The 17,266-nt window shown below is 35.9% G+C and overlaps 1 protein-coding gene across 4 annotated transcripts in view; it reads left to right on the plus strand.

Moving 5' to 3' along the window:
- The window catches only part of Micu3 (mitochondrial calcium uptake family member 3), an 85,730-nt gene that overhangs the window by 43,354 nt on the left and 25,110 nt on the right, over positions 1-17,266 (plus strand). For 2 of the 4 annotated variants that reach the window (XM_004672594.2, XM_045141378.1), the window contains exons 5-8: positions 1,304-1,351; positions 11,105-11,187; positions 13,143-13,214; positions 14,360-14,398. In XM_004672594.2, coding sequence (XP_004672651.1) covers positions 1,304-1,351; positions 11,105-11,187; positions 13,143-13,214; positions 14,360-14,398 — 242 coding nt within the window. The remainder of the gene's footprint in view (positions 1-1,303; positions 1,352-11,104; positions 11,188-13,142; positions 13,215-14,359; positions 14,399-17,266) is intronic. The other 2 variants (XM_045141374.1, XM_045141379.1) reach the window with 1 other exon arrangement.

A 17,266-nucleotide genomic window follows, 5' to 3' on the forward strand; every position in this document is an offset into this window, starting at 1 on the left:
TTGCATTTATGCCCCCACCCCCTTAAGTGATCCATATGGACTCTAAGTGCTGTATCTTTATATACATTGACCACTTCAGGATCTTTCTCCCATAACATCTATAGCAGTCACACAGGAGGACTATCTTCTTATGGGTAATAATATTCTGGTATAAACAGGAGAGACAGCTTTCAGAGTTTCCTGAGTTGTCCCTTCATGTCTTGCAAATGGGCTGACAATGACTCCTCTTTGTTCTGTACAGAGTATAGCCTCATAGAACATCATATGAAATGGATACTTAAGAGTTCACAACGTATTTTGAAGGATTTTTTTGTACCCCTTTACCAAACATCAAACTCTCTGATATCTAGAGAAGTTTTGTAAACTTACTCCTCACTTAAATATAATTTTTACTAGTTACTTAAATGACCAGTTAAGCTATTACTCATCCTTGTTTTTTATGTTATAGCCCCAAAGCTAGAAATTTAACTAAAAAATGAATATTTTTATTTACTTCAAACAAGTTCTGAATTTGTAATTATGAGTTTACAGAGAATTAACCATGCAGGGTGCATTAAGAGAAAGCCATTGAATCAAAATAAAAGCGTCTGGGCTGGAGAGATACCTTAGCAGTTAAGGCGTTTGCCTGCAAAGCCAAAGGGCCCAGGTTCGATTCCCCAGGACCCATGTTAGCCAGATGCACAAGGGGAAACATGTGTTTTGGAGTTTGTTTGCAGTGGCTGGAGGCCCTGGTGCATCCATTCTGTCACCCTCTCTCCCTCTTTCTCTGTTAAATAAATAAGTAAAAATAAAATATTTTTAAAATAAAAGCCTCTTAGGCTCTATAGAGTAGGAGTATTATGTATAAAATATTGAATCATAATTTCACACAAAAATCTGACAAGCATAATAAGATTTTAATTTTGAATGTAATCAACTATCAAATTTCCAGGCAAGAATATGTAACTCAAGTGTTACTAAAAAGGAGTTGAGCTCTTTACAATATTAACTATTCTGACATTTTTATTTTATGCTAGTTTGTACATTAATAACCAGCAACTAATTTAAAATTGTAGCTATAAGTAAGCTTTACAATTTTGCTTTTTTGATAATATATTTGATGTTATTAACAATTGATTAAATTAACAATTAAAATTAATTCTCTATTTTGGCCCTGGTTTTCTAACAATATAATATCATTAAAACAATATTTAGCATATGCCTTAAAGCTCATAGTGTTTACTGTTAGAATATTTTACCTTGATATATATGGTAATATAAAGTAATATTTCATATGGCACAGTTGATACTATTTTTCTTCTAGGTGTGATTTCTTACACAGAATATCTTTTCCTTTTATGTATTTTAACAAGTAAGTATACTCAATAAATCTACTTCTAGATATTATTTTATTGAGTCTTATTTTTAAAATCTGATCTTATAAAATAAATCTGAGCTTCTCATACCAGTGAATATCAACATATGTATGTTATTATTTAACAAATTTCATGTAAAGTGCTAGGTAAGTATAATACTATCAAAATAAACGTAGCTAATTTGGTTATGATATAGTAATACAGTGCTCATAAATTATAAATATAATAGTGTATCACTTTTTGTTTTAAACTATGACTTCTGAAATGTTACGAGATATAATAATTTATAAAGCTTGTACTAGTTTGAATTATATTTTCTAGAAGACTAATGTGAGAGAATGAGTGTTGAGTTTCCTAATTGGTGAGTCCATCCATATGCCCACCATCTGTGTCCAAAAATAGTTTGCTATTTCTTCCACTCATGCACAGCAATTCTTGTGGGATATATGAAGGGTACTAAAGCTTTTTGTTCAGTTAGTTTGCATTTACTAGTGGCAGTTGTGTACTGTGTTCACTGTCCTTTCCATTCTTTGAATCCCTTCCCAGGGAATTCCTTCCTTTCTGCTATTTCTGCCATTATTGCTTTCCTCAAGAGCTCCTGAGCATAAACATAATTCATGTTCCTTTCATATATCTTAAGAATCCTTACTTGAGGCTGGAGAGAGGTTAAATGCACTTCCTGTGCAAACATGAGGGCTTGAAGGGGCCTGAGACCACAAGAATTTGAATCTTCAGATCCCATAAAAACAGCTGGGTGTGGCCATATATACCTGTAACCACAGACCCACAGAGGAGCAGAGATGGAGAATCATCTGAACCCCATAGCTCCTCAGTCAGTAAAGAGACGAGCTCAAAACAAGAAACAAGACCAAGATGGAATGGGATAATCAATGGCCTCCCACTGCAGGCAAGCACCCCCCCCCCCCAACACACACATCAAAGCAACAACCAAAGAATCCTTTAGTGATCATTCACTCCAAAGTAGCTCCCTTCCCTGTTTCTCTTTAATTGTTGATCATGCCTTACTATCTTTATAGCACATATATTATTTGGAAGTATTACTGATTTATATATATGGACTCTCTTAGCACTATAGTAAAGGGCTATAAAAGCAAAACATTAATCAAGAACTGTTTTAGCACCCACCTCCTCCTCGGTCTGAGTTCCTTGTGTGTTCAGTGTGTGGGCAGCAGTCTGGAGTGAGTAGGCCAGACCCATTTCTGGACTCCTACCACCACCCAGGTCTGCGTTTCTTGTGCAGTCAGGGTGTGGGCAGGTACAGCCATCTGGAATGAGTAGGCCAGACCCCTGTACCTAGGTTCCTCCCACCTCCCCAGTCTTAGGTTTCCTGCACTAGTCTATATCCTAGAGGGCACAGCATGAAGTAGGCCAGATCCATGTTCTGTTACTTCTGCTAGTCCCCTAGTCCTAGTAGGTCCCATTGTACCTTGCTTGGGTAGGCCTGTCCCCTGTGTGAGTTATGGAATCAGGCCTTCTGCTCTGGTATCTTGACTCGCCACTAAGTACCAACATCCCTGCTCACCTGAGTCAGAGAGTAAATGGGCCAAAGTATGCAAAAATACTTCCTCCTCAATAAAATAGAGTCTTCCTAAAATGGGTAGACAACAATGCAAAAAAAGCATACAAAAGTCAGAAAACTGAGAGGTCTTCACCAAGGATGCCTAGTACTACTATGGAAACCTCCATTGAAATCATAGAACAATAAACAGATATTCATTCCCAAAATGAAAGCACAACAACCAATGAGACCCTAATTTAAAAAAAAAAAAATCACTGAACTTGAAGAAAACCATCAAAGAACCAACAATCATATCAATGGAATTGAACAGAATCATCTCCTAGAGCATTCAGCCTTTGAGAGTAGGCTTAAATTGATTGAAATAATGTTAGAACCCTCCAAAGAGATATGAAAAAATTGAAGATAAGTCAAGAAATGGAAGACCTCAACAACCTATTGATTAAGCTTAATGAAGACTTGATAAATACAAGAATGAACTACAGGAAGTATCAAGAAAAAATTCTAATTGAAATCATTCCTCAAAAAAGAGGTGGGAGCCGGGTGTGGTGGCACACACCTTTAATCCCAGCACTCGGGAGGCAGAGGTAGGAGGATCGCCGAGAGTTCGAGGCCACCCTGAGACTACAGAGTGAATTTCAGGTCAGCCTGAGCCAGAGTGAGACCCTACCTTGAAAAACCAAAAAAAAAAAAGAGGTGGGCATGGTACAAAATAACACAACAGAACACAAAAATCAGATAGAATTTATAAAAACCTCTCTAGAATCACTCACCAACAGAATTACTCATGTGCAATACAGAACCTCTGACCTGGAAGATAAGACAGGAGAAATTGATCAGGAGAACTTCAAAAAATCAACAGAACAGAATATGAGGGAACTTTGACACACTAGTAAATGACCAAACATCCAGATCATGGGTATACCAGAAGGAGAGGAAATCCAGCCAATGACATAGAAAAAATACTCAACAAAATTATGGAAGAAAATTTTCCAAATCTTGCAAAAGAGAGGCCCATCCAGATACAAGAAGCTCACAGAACACCAAACAGGCAAGACCAAAGAAGAAACTTTCTAAGACACATTTTTTTTTTTCCTTTTCTTTTTTGGTTTTTCAAGGTAGGGTTTCACTGCAGTCCAGGCTGACCTGAAATTCACTATGTAATCTCAGGGTGACCTTGAACTCATTGTGATCCTCCTACCTCTGCCTCCCCAGTACTGGGATTAAAGGTATGTGCCACGATGCCCGGAGAGACATACCATATTTAAAAATCTTAACAATGAAAACAAAAAGTGTTAAAAGCAGCAAGAGAGAAGTTGTTCACAACATACAAAGGCAATCCCATTAGAATAAGATCAGATTTCTCAGTGGAAATCCTGAAAGCCAGAAGGGCCTGGAGTGAAACACTTTAATACATTCAAAGTCTGAAAAATTATGGCTTCCAATCCAACCTACTTAGCCAGCAAAAGGATCCTTTATAATAGATGGTGAAAGAAAAACCTTCCATGAACACAAAGTCAAGCCCACAGAAAATACTTGAGGGAATACTCCACACAGAGCAGTCTAACACCCAATCTCAAGATCTAATAAGAAGATCACAGTAACCAAAATAGACCAGTCTTAAAACAGTATATAACACAACTAAGCACCCATCCTCATGAAACACCTCATCATGGCAGGGATTAGTTCAAACCTCACAATAATAACTTTAAATATTAAAGGTCTTAACTCACCCATCAAAAGACACAGGCTATCAGGATGGATCAAGAAACTGGACCCTTCTATCTGCTGTCTTCAAGAAACCTACTTCAACACTAAAGAAGATACCTCATCAGGGTGAAAGGTTAGAAAATGATATTTCAAGCATATAGAAATAAAAAAAAACAAGCTGGTATTGCTATATTAATATCTGCTAAAATAGACTTCAAACCAAAAGTAATCACAAAGAAGGCCACTTCTTATTCATCAAGGAAATGATCCAACAAGAGCACATCACAATATAAATATACATGCCCCAAACACAGGGCCACCACAGTTTATAAAACAAAATATACTCAACAATAAAACAGAAATAAACACCAACACCATCATAGTTGGAGCATTCATTACTCCACTATCATCAATAATAGACAGATCATCCAAGCAAAAAATCAACAGGGAAATAATAGACTTCAACAACATCATAGATCAACTAGACCTATCGGATATCTACAGAACTTTCCATCCCAACTCTACAGAATACACATTCTTCTCAGCAGCCCATGGAACCTTCTCCAAAATTGACCATATAGTGGGCCATAAAGCATGCCTTCATAAAGTCAGAGAAATTGATATAACTTCCTGCATCATATCAGATCACAATACTTTTTAAAGCTAGAAATTAACAAGAAACACATCAAGAATTCCACCAACTCCTGAAAACTAAACAATACACTTTTAAACAATGGATGGGTAGAGGAAAAAATAAAATAGAAAATTGTGAAATTCCTAGATTTCAATGATAATGAAAACACAACCTACCAAAACTTATGGGACTCAATGAAGGCAGTCCTAAGGGGAAAATTCATAGCCCTAAATGCCTTCATTACAAAGACAGAGAGATCCAAATCAATAACCTGACTGTCCATCTAATGGTGCTGGTAAAACAAGAAGTTCCTAACCCAAAGGGCTCCAGACGGAAAAAAATAATCAAGATTAGAGCAGAAATTAGTGAACTGGAAACTAGGAAATTAATTAAAATAATCAATGAAACAAAGAGCAAGTTCTTTGAAAAAATAAAGAAGATTGACGAACCCCTGGCCAAAGTGTTCAAGCATAAAAAAGAGAAGTCTCAAATTTACAAAATCAGAAATGAAAAAGGAGAAATCAATCCATACATCAATGATATTGGAAGAATCATCAGGCCATACTTGAAAAACCCTCTACTCCACAAAATTAAATAATCTGGAAGAAATGGATGAATTTCTAGACACATACCACCTGCCAAAACTAACTCAGCAGATTAATCTCCTAAATAAACATATCACATCCATGGAGATTGAAAAGGTAGTCAAAAACCTCCCCTAAAAGAAAAGTCCATGACTGGGTGACTTCTCAGCTGAATTCTATCAAACCTCTGTAGGAGATCTGAAAACAATTTTTCTCAAACTCTTCCACATAATCAGAGACCATGGAATCCTCCCTGACTCCTTTTATGAAGCTAGCATCACCCTAATACCAAAAGCAGACAGAGGTGCAACAAGGAAAGAAATTATAAGCCAATACCCCTAATGAACTTAGATGAAAAGATTCTGAACAAAATCCTTGCAGACTGAATTCAAGAACACATCAAAAGCATTATCCACCTTGACCAAGTAAGCTTCATCCCAGGGATGCAGGGATGGTTTATATATGGAAATTGGCCAACGTACTCCACCACTAAATGAACTGAACCATAAGAACCAGATGATAATCTCAATTGATGTAGAGAAGCCCTTTGACAAAATACAACACCACTTCAAAACAGTGGAAAGAATAGGCACATGGGTTTATATCTCAACACAATAAAGGCAACATATAAAGCTCATAAAGCCCTGATAATTCTTAATGGGGAAAAACTCAAGGAGTTCCCACTGAGATCAAGAACAAGATAGGGTGCCCACTCACCACTGCTCTTCAACATAGTACTAGAAGTACTAGCCCAAGCAATAAGACAGGAGAAAGATATAAAAGGGGTTGAGGCTAGAAAGGAAGAAGTTAAGTTAGCCCTATTTACAGATGACAAGATTCTATATATGTGAACTGAAAGTCTCCATCCTAAAACTTCTAAAGGTGATAAATTCCTTCAGCACAGTGGCAAGATACAAAATCAATGCACAAAATCAGTAGCTTTTCTATACGTAAACAACACATATACAGAGAAGGAAATCAATGAGGCTGTCCCATTTTCAGTAGCAACAAAACAAATGTCTTAGAATAACACTAACAAATAATGTGAAAGATCTTTATAATGAAAAAATAAAAACACTCAAGAATGAAATAGAGGAGGACTGGAGAAAATGGAAGGACCTCCCATGCTCCTGGATAGGTAGAATTAATATTGTGGAAAACACAATTCTATCAAAAGCAATAGACAGATTTAACGCAATAACAAGAAAAATACCAGCATCATTCCTCACCGAGACTGAAAAAATGATCTCAAAATTCATATGGAATGACAGAAGGCCTCAGATATCCAAACATCCTCAGCAAAGGAAACACCTCTGGTGCATACCTGATCTAAAACTATATTACAAGCCATAGAGATAAAAACAGCATGGTACTGGAATAAAAACAGAAACATAGACTATGGGATCACATTGGAAGACCCAAACTTTAGGGCAAGCAACTACAACTGGTTGATCTTTGACAAATGTACCAATAATGTAGACTGGAGAAAAGACAGCATCTTCAACAAATGGTGTTGGACAAATTGGATGACCATTTGTAGAAAAATGCAATTAGACCCACTCATATTGCCATACACAAAAACCAAGTTCAAATGGATTAAAGACCTTGATATAAGACCAGAAACTCTTCAACTCCTGGAAGAAAAAGTAGAAAGCACTCTCCACAATATAGGACTGGGAAAAGTCTTCCTGAACAAAACCCAGTAGAGCCCAGGAAATTAAACAGTCACTCAACCAATGGGATCTCATGAAAGCTAAAAAGCTTTTGCACAGCAAACATATCATAAGCAGAGCCAATAGATTACCCACTGAATGGAAGAAAATCTTTGCCAGCTACACCACTGACAGAAGCCTACTATCTAAAATCTACAAAGAATTCAAAAAACCAAACAATAAAAAAATCAAACAACCCACTCCAAAAGTAGGGCAGAAAACTGAATAGGGAGTTCTCAGATGACAAATTGCAAATGGCTAACACACACTTAAGAAAATGTTCAACATCCCTAACCATTGAGGAAATGCAAATTGAAACAACTATGAGATTCCACCTTACCCCATTAAAACATCAAATGAAAACAAATGTTGTCAAGGCTGTGGAGAAATAGGAACCCTCATTTACTGTTGGTAGGAATGTAAGCTGGTACAACTACTGTGTAAATGAATTTGGAGTCTCCTGAAAAGGAAGAATATAGAGTTACCAGCAGACCCTGTTATTCCCTTACTGGCCATTTACCCTAAAATCTCCATACCTCAGTTCAGAGATATTTGCTCAACCATGTTTATGGGTGCTTAATTCATAATACCTGAAAACTGGAATCAACCCAGGTGCCCATCATTGGCTGAATGGATAACCAAGATGTAGTATATCTACACGATGAAATTCTACTCAGCAGTAAGAAAAAATGACACATTGAAATTTGTAGAAAAATGGTCAAGTTTGGAACAGATCATTTCTAAGTAAACTCACACAATCACAGAAAACAACCGTCATGTGTTCTCAGTCATCTGCAGTTCCTAACCTGGGTCAGACCAACTTACTGACATAAGTGACTAGCATCTTGAGGCTTGGACAATAGGGAGGGTAGGGCTTGCAGGAAGGGAAAAGGTGGCAGTGGGGGAGCACAGAACTATACCCAAGTTGAACTGGAAAATGTGAAGAGGGCTGACAAGCAGTACCCACATAATCTGTGGTACCTAACACAGGAGTGTTTCCTCCTTACCTTGGGTTATTTTAACTTTATTTCTTTTCTAACCCATGGTTATAAGAATTTCCTTTCTTGGGCTGGAGAGATGGCTTAGCGGTTAAGCACTTGCCTGTGAAGCCTAAGGACCCCGGTTCGAGGCTCGGTTCCCCAGGTCCCACGTTAGCCAGATGCACAAGGGGGCGCACACGTCTGGAATTCGTTTGCAGAGGCTGGAAGCCCTGGTGCGCCCATTCTCTCTCTCTCCCTCTATCTGTCTTTCTCTGTGTCTGTCGCTCTCAAATAAATTAAAAAAATAAAAAAAAAAGAATTTCCTTTCTTTATATACATTCAAAAATCTTTTAAAAGCTTAAAACTTGTTTATCAGAGATGATATAAATTTTGTACCTATCTTATCAACTTTAATGAAGTAAGCTCAGATTCCTGAAATATGTTCAAAAATAATGAAGTAGCATAACCAACTGGATTCTGTCTCTGTTATGTCCAGAGACAGTCAATATAGGTGAGGAAAGCAGGACTATCTGCTTTTGTTGTGCAAGGCCCATAATTTTACATCAGGTACTAGGGAGTGTATATGTGGGGAGTCCTTTCTACTAGACATCTCAGAAGAAAAATTCATTTTGAGGAAGTCATGTAGACGAAGCTCTACTTTGAAGGAAAATTTCAAGTGTTTTCTTTTCACCAAATTTAATTACTTAAGCTCTAGAAGTGAAAAGAGGGGGGAAAAGAGGCTCATTAAAAAAAATTCATAATACTGACAGTATTGTATTAAAGTCATATAAAAGCAATTGTTTCTTGAGGTTTGAGGGACATAGGAATTGTATAGTCAAACCTCTTCTATTAAAAACATCTTGTGAGGCTGGAGAGAATGGCTTAGAGGTTAGGGCTCCTGCCTGCAAAACCAAAGAATCCCAGTTTGATTCTCCAGGACCCACAAAAGCCAGATGCGCAAGGGGCCGCACGCATCTGGAGTTCATTTGCAGTGGCTGGAGGCCCTGGCATGCCCATTTTCTTTCTCACTGCCTACCTCTTTCTCTCTCAAGTAAATAAAATGCATTAAAAAAAAAAACTCTGGAGCTGGGTGTGGTGGCACACGCCTTTAATCCCAGCACTCAGGAGGCAGAGGTAGGAGAATCGCTGCCAGTTCGAGGCCACTCTGAGACTACATAGTGAATTCCAGGTCAGCCTGGGCTAGGGTGAGACCCTACCTCAAAAAACCAAAAAACCCTAAAAGTTTGAACTAAAATCTATAATCTCTCATACTTAACATTTATTGACATTTCAGATAAAATTTTCTGAAGAATTACAATAGTATTATGTCCTATTTTCCTTTTCCACCACTTCAAGCATTTGAGCATAGTAAATACTACAAATGTTATGATGTTATATTTTCCTTTTTATTAGATATGGACATATTTTCTTGTAAACACCACATGTTGGTACCATCCTTTTCCTCCTCCCTGCCCCTTTTCTGAAGAAGCCTTCCTCACTGGAGATGCAGGTCAATTCCATGAAGATTGTGGGTCATGCATTAATGGAGGGGGCCAATGTCTCTGTGCAAAATGTCCCAATTTTGGCTCTACCAACCTTTCTGCCCCCTCTTCTGAAAAAAATCCCTGAGCCATGCTGGGAGCATTTTAAATCTACTTCAATGATGGGCACTTAGGAGCCTCTGGATCTCTGGTTTGGTAGGTGTTGAGTGTCCTCAGTGTCTATCTCCATCACCCCTGTGCTGATATCAGATTCACTAAGAAAGTAGGACTCTTGCTCCTTTCCCCAATTCCTCTGTTGTTTCAGCTGGGGCCAGAGTGGAGTGCACTGGGTCATTTATCTTTTCAGGTCCAGCTCCTGTTCCAGGACACTGTGCCCACCCACGCTTCCTGCACAAGGAACTCAGATCTTGGGGCTACTCACTCCAGACTGCTGCACCCCCATATTTTCCCTTTAAACATACTTTTTATGTTTATTTTTAGAAAGTGGTCAAAATTTTCCTTTAGTGCTATGCAATCATTCAAAACATTATCAGTTCTTGGGCTGGAGAGATGGCTTGTTTGTGAAGCCTAAGGACCCATGTTTGACTCTCCAGGTCCCACATAAGCCAGACACACACAGTGATGTAAGCCCATGTTTGACTCTCCAGGTCCCATATAAGTCAGAAACACAGTGATACAAGCACACAAGGTCACACATGTGCACAAGGTGGTGTATACAACTGGAGTTCAATTACAGTGGCTGGAGGGCCTGGCATGCCAATTCTCATTCATATTCTCTCTCTCTCTCTCTCTCTCTCTCTCTCTCTGTCTCTCTCTCTCTCTCTCTCTCAAAAAAAAAAAAAAAGTTCAGTCTGTTGGTCTTGCCTCAGAAACAAAACATCAAATCTTTTGCTCAGTCTCCTAAGACATGGGACAGAAATAAGTATGTCCACGTATCTTTCTTTAAGTATTAGTAACTTGTAGCACTTATATTTAATTTCTTGGTTAAAGAGTTATTTTGTATACCTGTGTTATCTGCTCAGTTCATGAATTTTGTACTATAAAATTGTTGTTTTCATTTCATGAACATGTGCTCTGTTTTTTATGGCAGAGCCACATGCAGGTTTTAGAATAGCCTTCAACATGTTTGACACTGATGGCAATGAGATGGTGGATAAGAAGGAGTTTTTGGTGGTATGTATTTTATATACTACATTTGCAAATAAATATTGCTTTTATTTTTATGTTTTTGTGTTATTGGAAGTACTACTATAGGAAGAAGAGTTTTGCTCTAATTTAATAAGTATATATAATTTGCATAATAATTGTATTATAAAATGTGAATCATATTTGTTTTTTAAAAATAATAGTCATTTATATGTATCTGGACATTTGGAATGCATCAGGTATTTTCTATTGTAAACAGATAACAGGAAATCTTATAAGTATGTTTACCCAGTTAGCCAGTCTCCCCCATAAGTCAACTACCTCATCACAACCTTTTGCCATTAGAACATCTTTCCTGTCAATTTAAGGCTCAAGGTTTCTCTTTCCTTTTCTCTCCCACTCACTGTCACTTTTATTCCAGAATTTTTCCCTTCCTTGTCTTTGACAAGGCCTGAAAGCATTAGCTAGTTTCTCTTTGATCTTTCTCACCGTACTGACCTGGCCTTGGTGCTATGTTAGTCTTGATGGCATCTTACCTGTCTTCCACCTCTTCTAGAACTTTTTCTTTCCTTCTACTGAATGTTTCTGTGGCATAATTCCTACTCCCTCTTTTCTCTAAAATAGAAAGCAGTGTTATCTCCTAGAGTATCAAGGTCTGTCCTTGTTTGTGTTCAACTCTTGCCTTTACTAACTTTCCCTAGTGGAAAGAGAGAGGGGAAGGGGGTGGGGAGAGACAGAGACAGACTATAGAGAAGAGGTAACACGAAAATAGCCATTTATCAAAATTATTTTGAATAAGCATTCTTTGTCAGCACGACAGAGTTCCACCCCCACCAACAAGGTGTTTGACTGTTAGAGAACAGGGTCCCTTGGCAGTTGCTTATATCTTTTGGAATATTGCCTGTTGGTAGACATGAGAGATAATTCCCCAGAACCCATGTAAAGCCAAATGCATAAGGTGGTGCATTCATCTGGATTTTGCAGCAGCTGGAGGCCCTGGTGTACCCATTTTCTCTTTCTCTCTCTCACGTTCAAATAAATAAAAATATTTTTAAAATATTTCAAAAGTAATTAAGTCCATTTATAATAATAGCTAACACTTATTTAAAATTAGCATGTAACAGGTAATGTGCTAAGTCATTACTTGAAACATTTATCCTATGCAGCGTTCTATAAGGTAAGCACTTTCCCCTAATGTCCAAGTGTGAAAAAATGATTCTTAGTTAATTAAGTTGTCCAAGGAATGATACCTTCAGACTATTCTACCACAGTGCTCAGTTTCCTGAAATTATAGAGGCAATTTCTTTTATCTTCATTTCATATGGAAAAAATATATTCCAGTGAGGGTTGAGTGGCCTAAATAAAATTAATGTCAGACAGAAACTTGACTCAAATCTAGAGTCTCCATTTCAGTGTTCTTTATACTCCAATAGACTTCTTTTTTTTTTTCTGTGTGTTCCTCAGATTTAATGTCATTGTATTATAGAAATAAATTAAAACTATAATATTCAATACACTTAACATTGGGTTGCTAGTGTTAAAGAATCTATTTTAGGGCTGGAGAGAAGGCTTAGCGGTTAACCACTTGCTTGTGAAGCCTAAGGACCCCAGTTCGAGGCTTGATTCCCCAGGACCCATGTTAGCCAGATGCACAAGGGGTCACACGTGTCTGGAGTTCATTTGCAGTGGCTGGAAGCCCTGGCACGCCCATTCTCTCTCTGTCTGTCTCTTTCTCTCCCTCTCTGTCTGTCACTCTCAAATAAATAAACAAATAAAAGAACAAAAATATTTTTTAAAAAAATATTCTATTTTATTTTTCTTTTGAAAGACATTGCAATCATAAAGTATATCTATCTAGAGTAGTTTAAATGTTCTTGGTTAATGAAACTATTTTCTTTGTTTTAAGAACATACCTAGCCCAGGCTTAAGTAGGTTCCTCAAAACACTCAAAGAAATTTTATTCTTCATTTATTTCTTTCCAGCTTCAAGAGATATTCAGGAAAAAAAATGAAAAGAGAGAGACTAAGGGAGATGAAGAAAAGCGTGCAATGTTGGTAAGATATGCTTTATGCTTGTTTTAGATGGGTTTTCAAGGTGAGAATTGCTTTGTTCACATTGAGAAACTGTAAAATTTGCACTTTGGAACTGCTCCATTCTTAAAAACCTTTGAAAACTGTTTTGTAGAGAAGTTCCTTCAGTGGTTATATCCATCAATATCAATATTTATGCTAAATATTGATATTACATGTCTGTACCCATTTTCATATTCACTCAGTCATTTTCATTCATATTGTTATCTGTGAGATTTGAAGGGTATATATCATACAGTAGGTTAATGTATATCATTATGCATATAAAAATTTAAAGGTGAATATGCAAAGATTTCAATATTATGTGAATGAGTTTAATGGTAATATAACAATACAAATGTTAAAGCAAATATAAAAAATATTTCTGCCTTTCTTAGATATAGAATATTATTAGCTTATTCTAAGTTAGAATTTAGCAACATGTAATAAATATTTTAAAAGGTTAGCAAATATACTTCCTAGAGCCACATAGCTGCTTTGAGCTAAATATTACCATATCTAAATCAAAATTAAGTAAAAATGAAGTTTAAATTATTTGTTGATCAAAATAAAGGAACATTAAAAGTGAAATGAACATGGAAATTTTGGGACTCTGTGTGCTAAACCCATGCTATATATATCTTTAATAAATGTAGTTTTCATTTCTCACAGGTAAGTGTTACACCTGTTGTACAAAGGAGAAAGGGTGCTAAAGAGTATAATTTTTAACCTAATATCACAGTAGCAGGATAAGATTACAGAACAAACCTCTCATACCATTTCCACTGCCATGCTGCTGTATCTAGAGTTTCCCTGTCACGTGTAAAATTGCTGAAACCTGTCTAAATAAAATGGCATGCTTAGATGAAAAGGTTTTACTCAATGCAATAGTGACAATGGTTGAAATGAACACAAATTCATTTAATGTTTAATTTTGTTAGATTAAAAAAACTTTGCTACTCATCTTTAACATTTCTCACTTGTATGTGTGTGTGCTTTATATAGAATATAGCATAATGATTTGCCCTTCCTAATTGAATATTTTGTCATCTTTTTCTTTTTTTCTTTTGCTAAACTTGGGTTCATTCTGAAATGTGACACTTCATTTGGCCCTTTGTGCTCTATGTCAGCGTCTTCAACTTTATGGATACCATTCTCCTACTAATAGTGTATGTACAATATTTAAATGTTCTTTATGTATATTTCCCTCACCTGTTATATATTTGATAATGTTATTTCTTTGTATAAAGCTATATCTGCTGTTTCAACTGACTTGGAATTTATTGAATACAATAATGCAATAAAGCTGAGAGTTTACATCTTTTCTATACTGAGAAGACTAAAATATAGAGGGCAATTATATATCTTTACCTTTAAGGAAAAGGAAATAAGCAGCAACCACCAAAAGCTCTTTTCAGAGTTACTGAAATTGCATGATTTTCAATATATGCTAACAGAGCAGATCAATGAAATGATAGGGCAAACAGGCTATATTGTCCTATGGAACATGGGTATTTTCAGGAGGCTATCATCCTGGAGAAAACAGGTATTTTCAGAACTAAATCTAGCCTTCTTGGGTTGAGTCTAATGACAAATGTAAAAAGAATGAGCTTTATTATTTCTCACTTTTTTTTTTCCTAAAACCCTTGGTGCCTACCTACTTTTTCTAGTCTAGAAAACCTAATCTGGCATAAGGTGCTACTTACTATATTAATATGTAAGGCATATCATGTTATTTGTCAACGATTGTGAGTAACATTCATCTGTCTTAAAGAAGTTTAGAGCTCCTGTAAATGAACTCCCGAGTGTGGTCTTGTATACTTGCTTTTTTTCCCTGTGTTTAGCCAGCTAGTAAGTAACCTACTCAGAACAGGCTATGACCCTTCTGTAATGTAAACATGCACAGTTCATTTCCCCTTGGTATCTTCAAGTCATTTAAAATATCTTTCAAAATATAGAAATCACACTTGAAAAGCCCTTGAATTCAGGGGGTCTAACTCAGTATTAAGCTATGGAGCGTGTTCTAAGTGTCATATGCAATTCTAAAAGTAGTACTGTACTGGATAATTAATCAACTTCAAAACTAAAAGTTCTTATTTATATTTGAATGTATATTTGAGGCAAGTTTACCATAACCAGGACATTTTGCATACTCACAAGAAATGTACCTAGAATGATTGGGTAACATGTCAAATCTAAAGGACCCATGTAGCTATTTTTTTTGACTAATTAGTTTAATTCTGATCAGAAATAGCATTTTCCACAAAATTCCCTGCTATTTTCATTAAATAAAGTTGCTAATTTTCTTCAAATAGTTTAGCTTTAAAAAAAAATTGTATGAACATAAAGTAATCTGATCATGATCCTGTCATATTATTATCCTCTTCTTCCCCCTCTCCCCCAATCCCTCATCCTCTGTATATCTTCCTTTTTCAAAGTCCTTTCCCCGTTTTGTTATCTTATTCTTTTTGTCCTACTCTGTCCTTTATGGCACAGTGTTGATTGCCTAGAACCATGCTGGTTTTGGGGGGTGTCAATAACCACTGAGGGGTAATGAATATACCAGTTGCTTCTTAAGATATCTGAAGACCTCTAATAATTATTTCAAAAATGATAACTTCTTAAAATTAAAATCTCATAATCCCATATGCCCTGTGAAATATAATAAATGTTAATAGAATTTATGACTTCATGATTTATTTTGCTTATCAATGATCATATGATCCATTTTCTGATTTTAATAGTTCCAATTTTTTTCCTTTAATCTCAAAAATAATTACCATATAGGATGAGTATGTATATACTTTAAAAAATATATCTCAGAGTAATATAATTGTTAAACGGAAATGGATCCTAATAAAGCTCTAGTTTCTACTATGTGTACAAATTCAAGTCATTCAGACATTAAAAAAACAATAGTGAAAAGAAAACTCAGAGTATTTTTCTTATGCTTGTTCACTTAATAGGAATGCTTGTTTATGTTTTTACATCTTATTTGTTAGAATATATTCCATCTTATCATTTTACTGAAGACAGTTTCTTTCCATATGTAAAATGTATACATTATAATAACATAATTTATTGTCATATTTATCTACAATTTAAGTAGATTACATGATTTTTCAACTCTTTTTAGTTCAGCTGATTTTGTAACCTTTTTTTCCTTTAAAAGAAAATTTTCGGTCAAGAAGGAATATTTTTTTTTTTCAAAACCTGCAATCATACCAGGAAAATTAACTTAAAAGTAGAAAAAAAATTATCCTAAAATGTATATGAAATAGCATTGACATTAGTATTATGCAGATATGTTAGTATGATGTTATCAATTAGCAGTCAATTATCTGCTGGCTTTCTAATGATAAATTGACTAAAGTGATCAATTATCTGATTTCAATGCAAATCATCAAATTTATTCTAAGTAAATTTATTCTAACCAGAGTCTGGCATTAGGAAGACTTTCCTTCAGGGAGATGTACACATCTTGAACTAGATGTTGTCTCTATAGCATCTTGTTTAAAAATTTAGCCATTTCTACAAAAAATTATTTCCTACTACAGTGAAAGATTGAAGGTATCCCCTTATAGCCAAGATGTTAGTTGTTACTTTATATAACTAATCTGCTCCAAATAACCAAGATTTTTTTCATGTTTCTCATACAATCATCTTTCACTTTCCCATATTTATGAACAGAAAAATCAACAAATTAAAAAGAATAAATAACACAAATGCCAAGTATGTTTCACTTTGGCATCCCTTACATGACTTTTTGAAGACTTGTTCTTAATTAATCTATTGCTGACAGAGAATGTATCAGTTTTTAATACCAATTCTCAGGCATATGTTGTGTTTTATGGACTACATATCAGTATTTACAGGTAATATTTATTTTGTACTTGATCATAGCCAAAAAGACAAGAAGCATTAAGTAACACTTATTTCAAAAGAATATATTGGGCTGGAGAGATGGCTTAGCGGTTAAGCGCTTGCCTGTGAAGCCTAAGGACCCCAGTTCGAGGCTCGATTCCCCAAGACCCACG

This window comes from Jaculus jaculus, chromosome 1, assembly GCF_020740685.1.
Source record: "Jaculus jaculus isolate mJacJac1 chromosome 1, mJacJac1.mat.Y.cur, whole genome shotgun sequence".
Lineage (NCBI taxonomy): Eukaryota > Metazoa > Chordata > Mammalia > Rodentia > Dipodidae > Jaculus > Jaculus jaculus.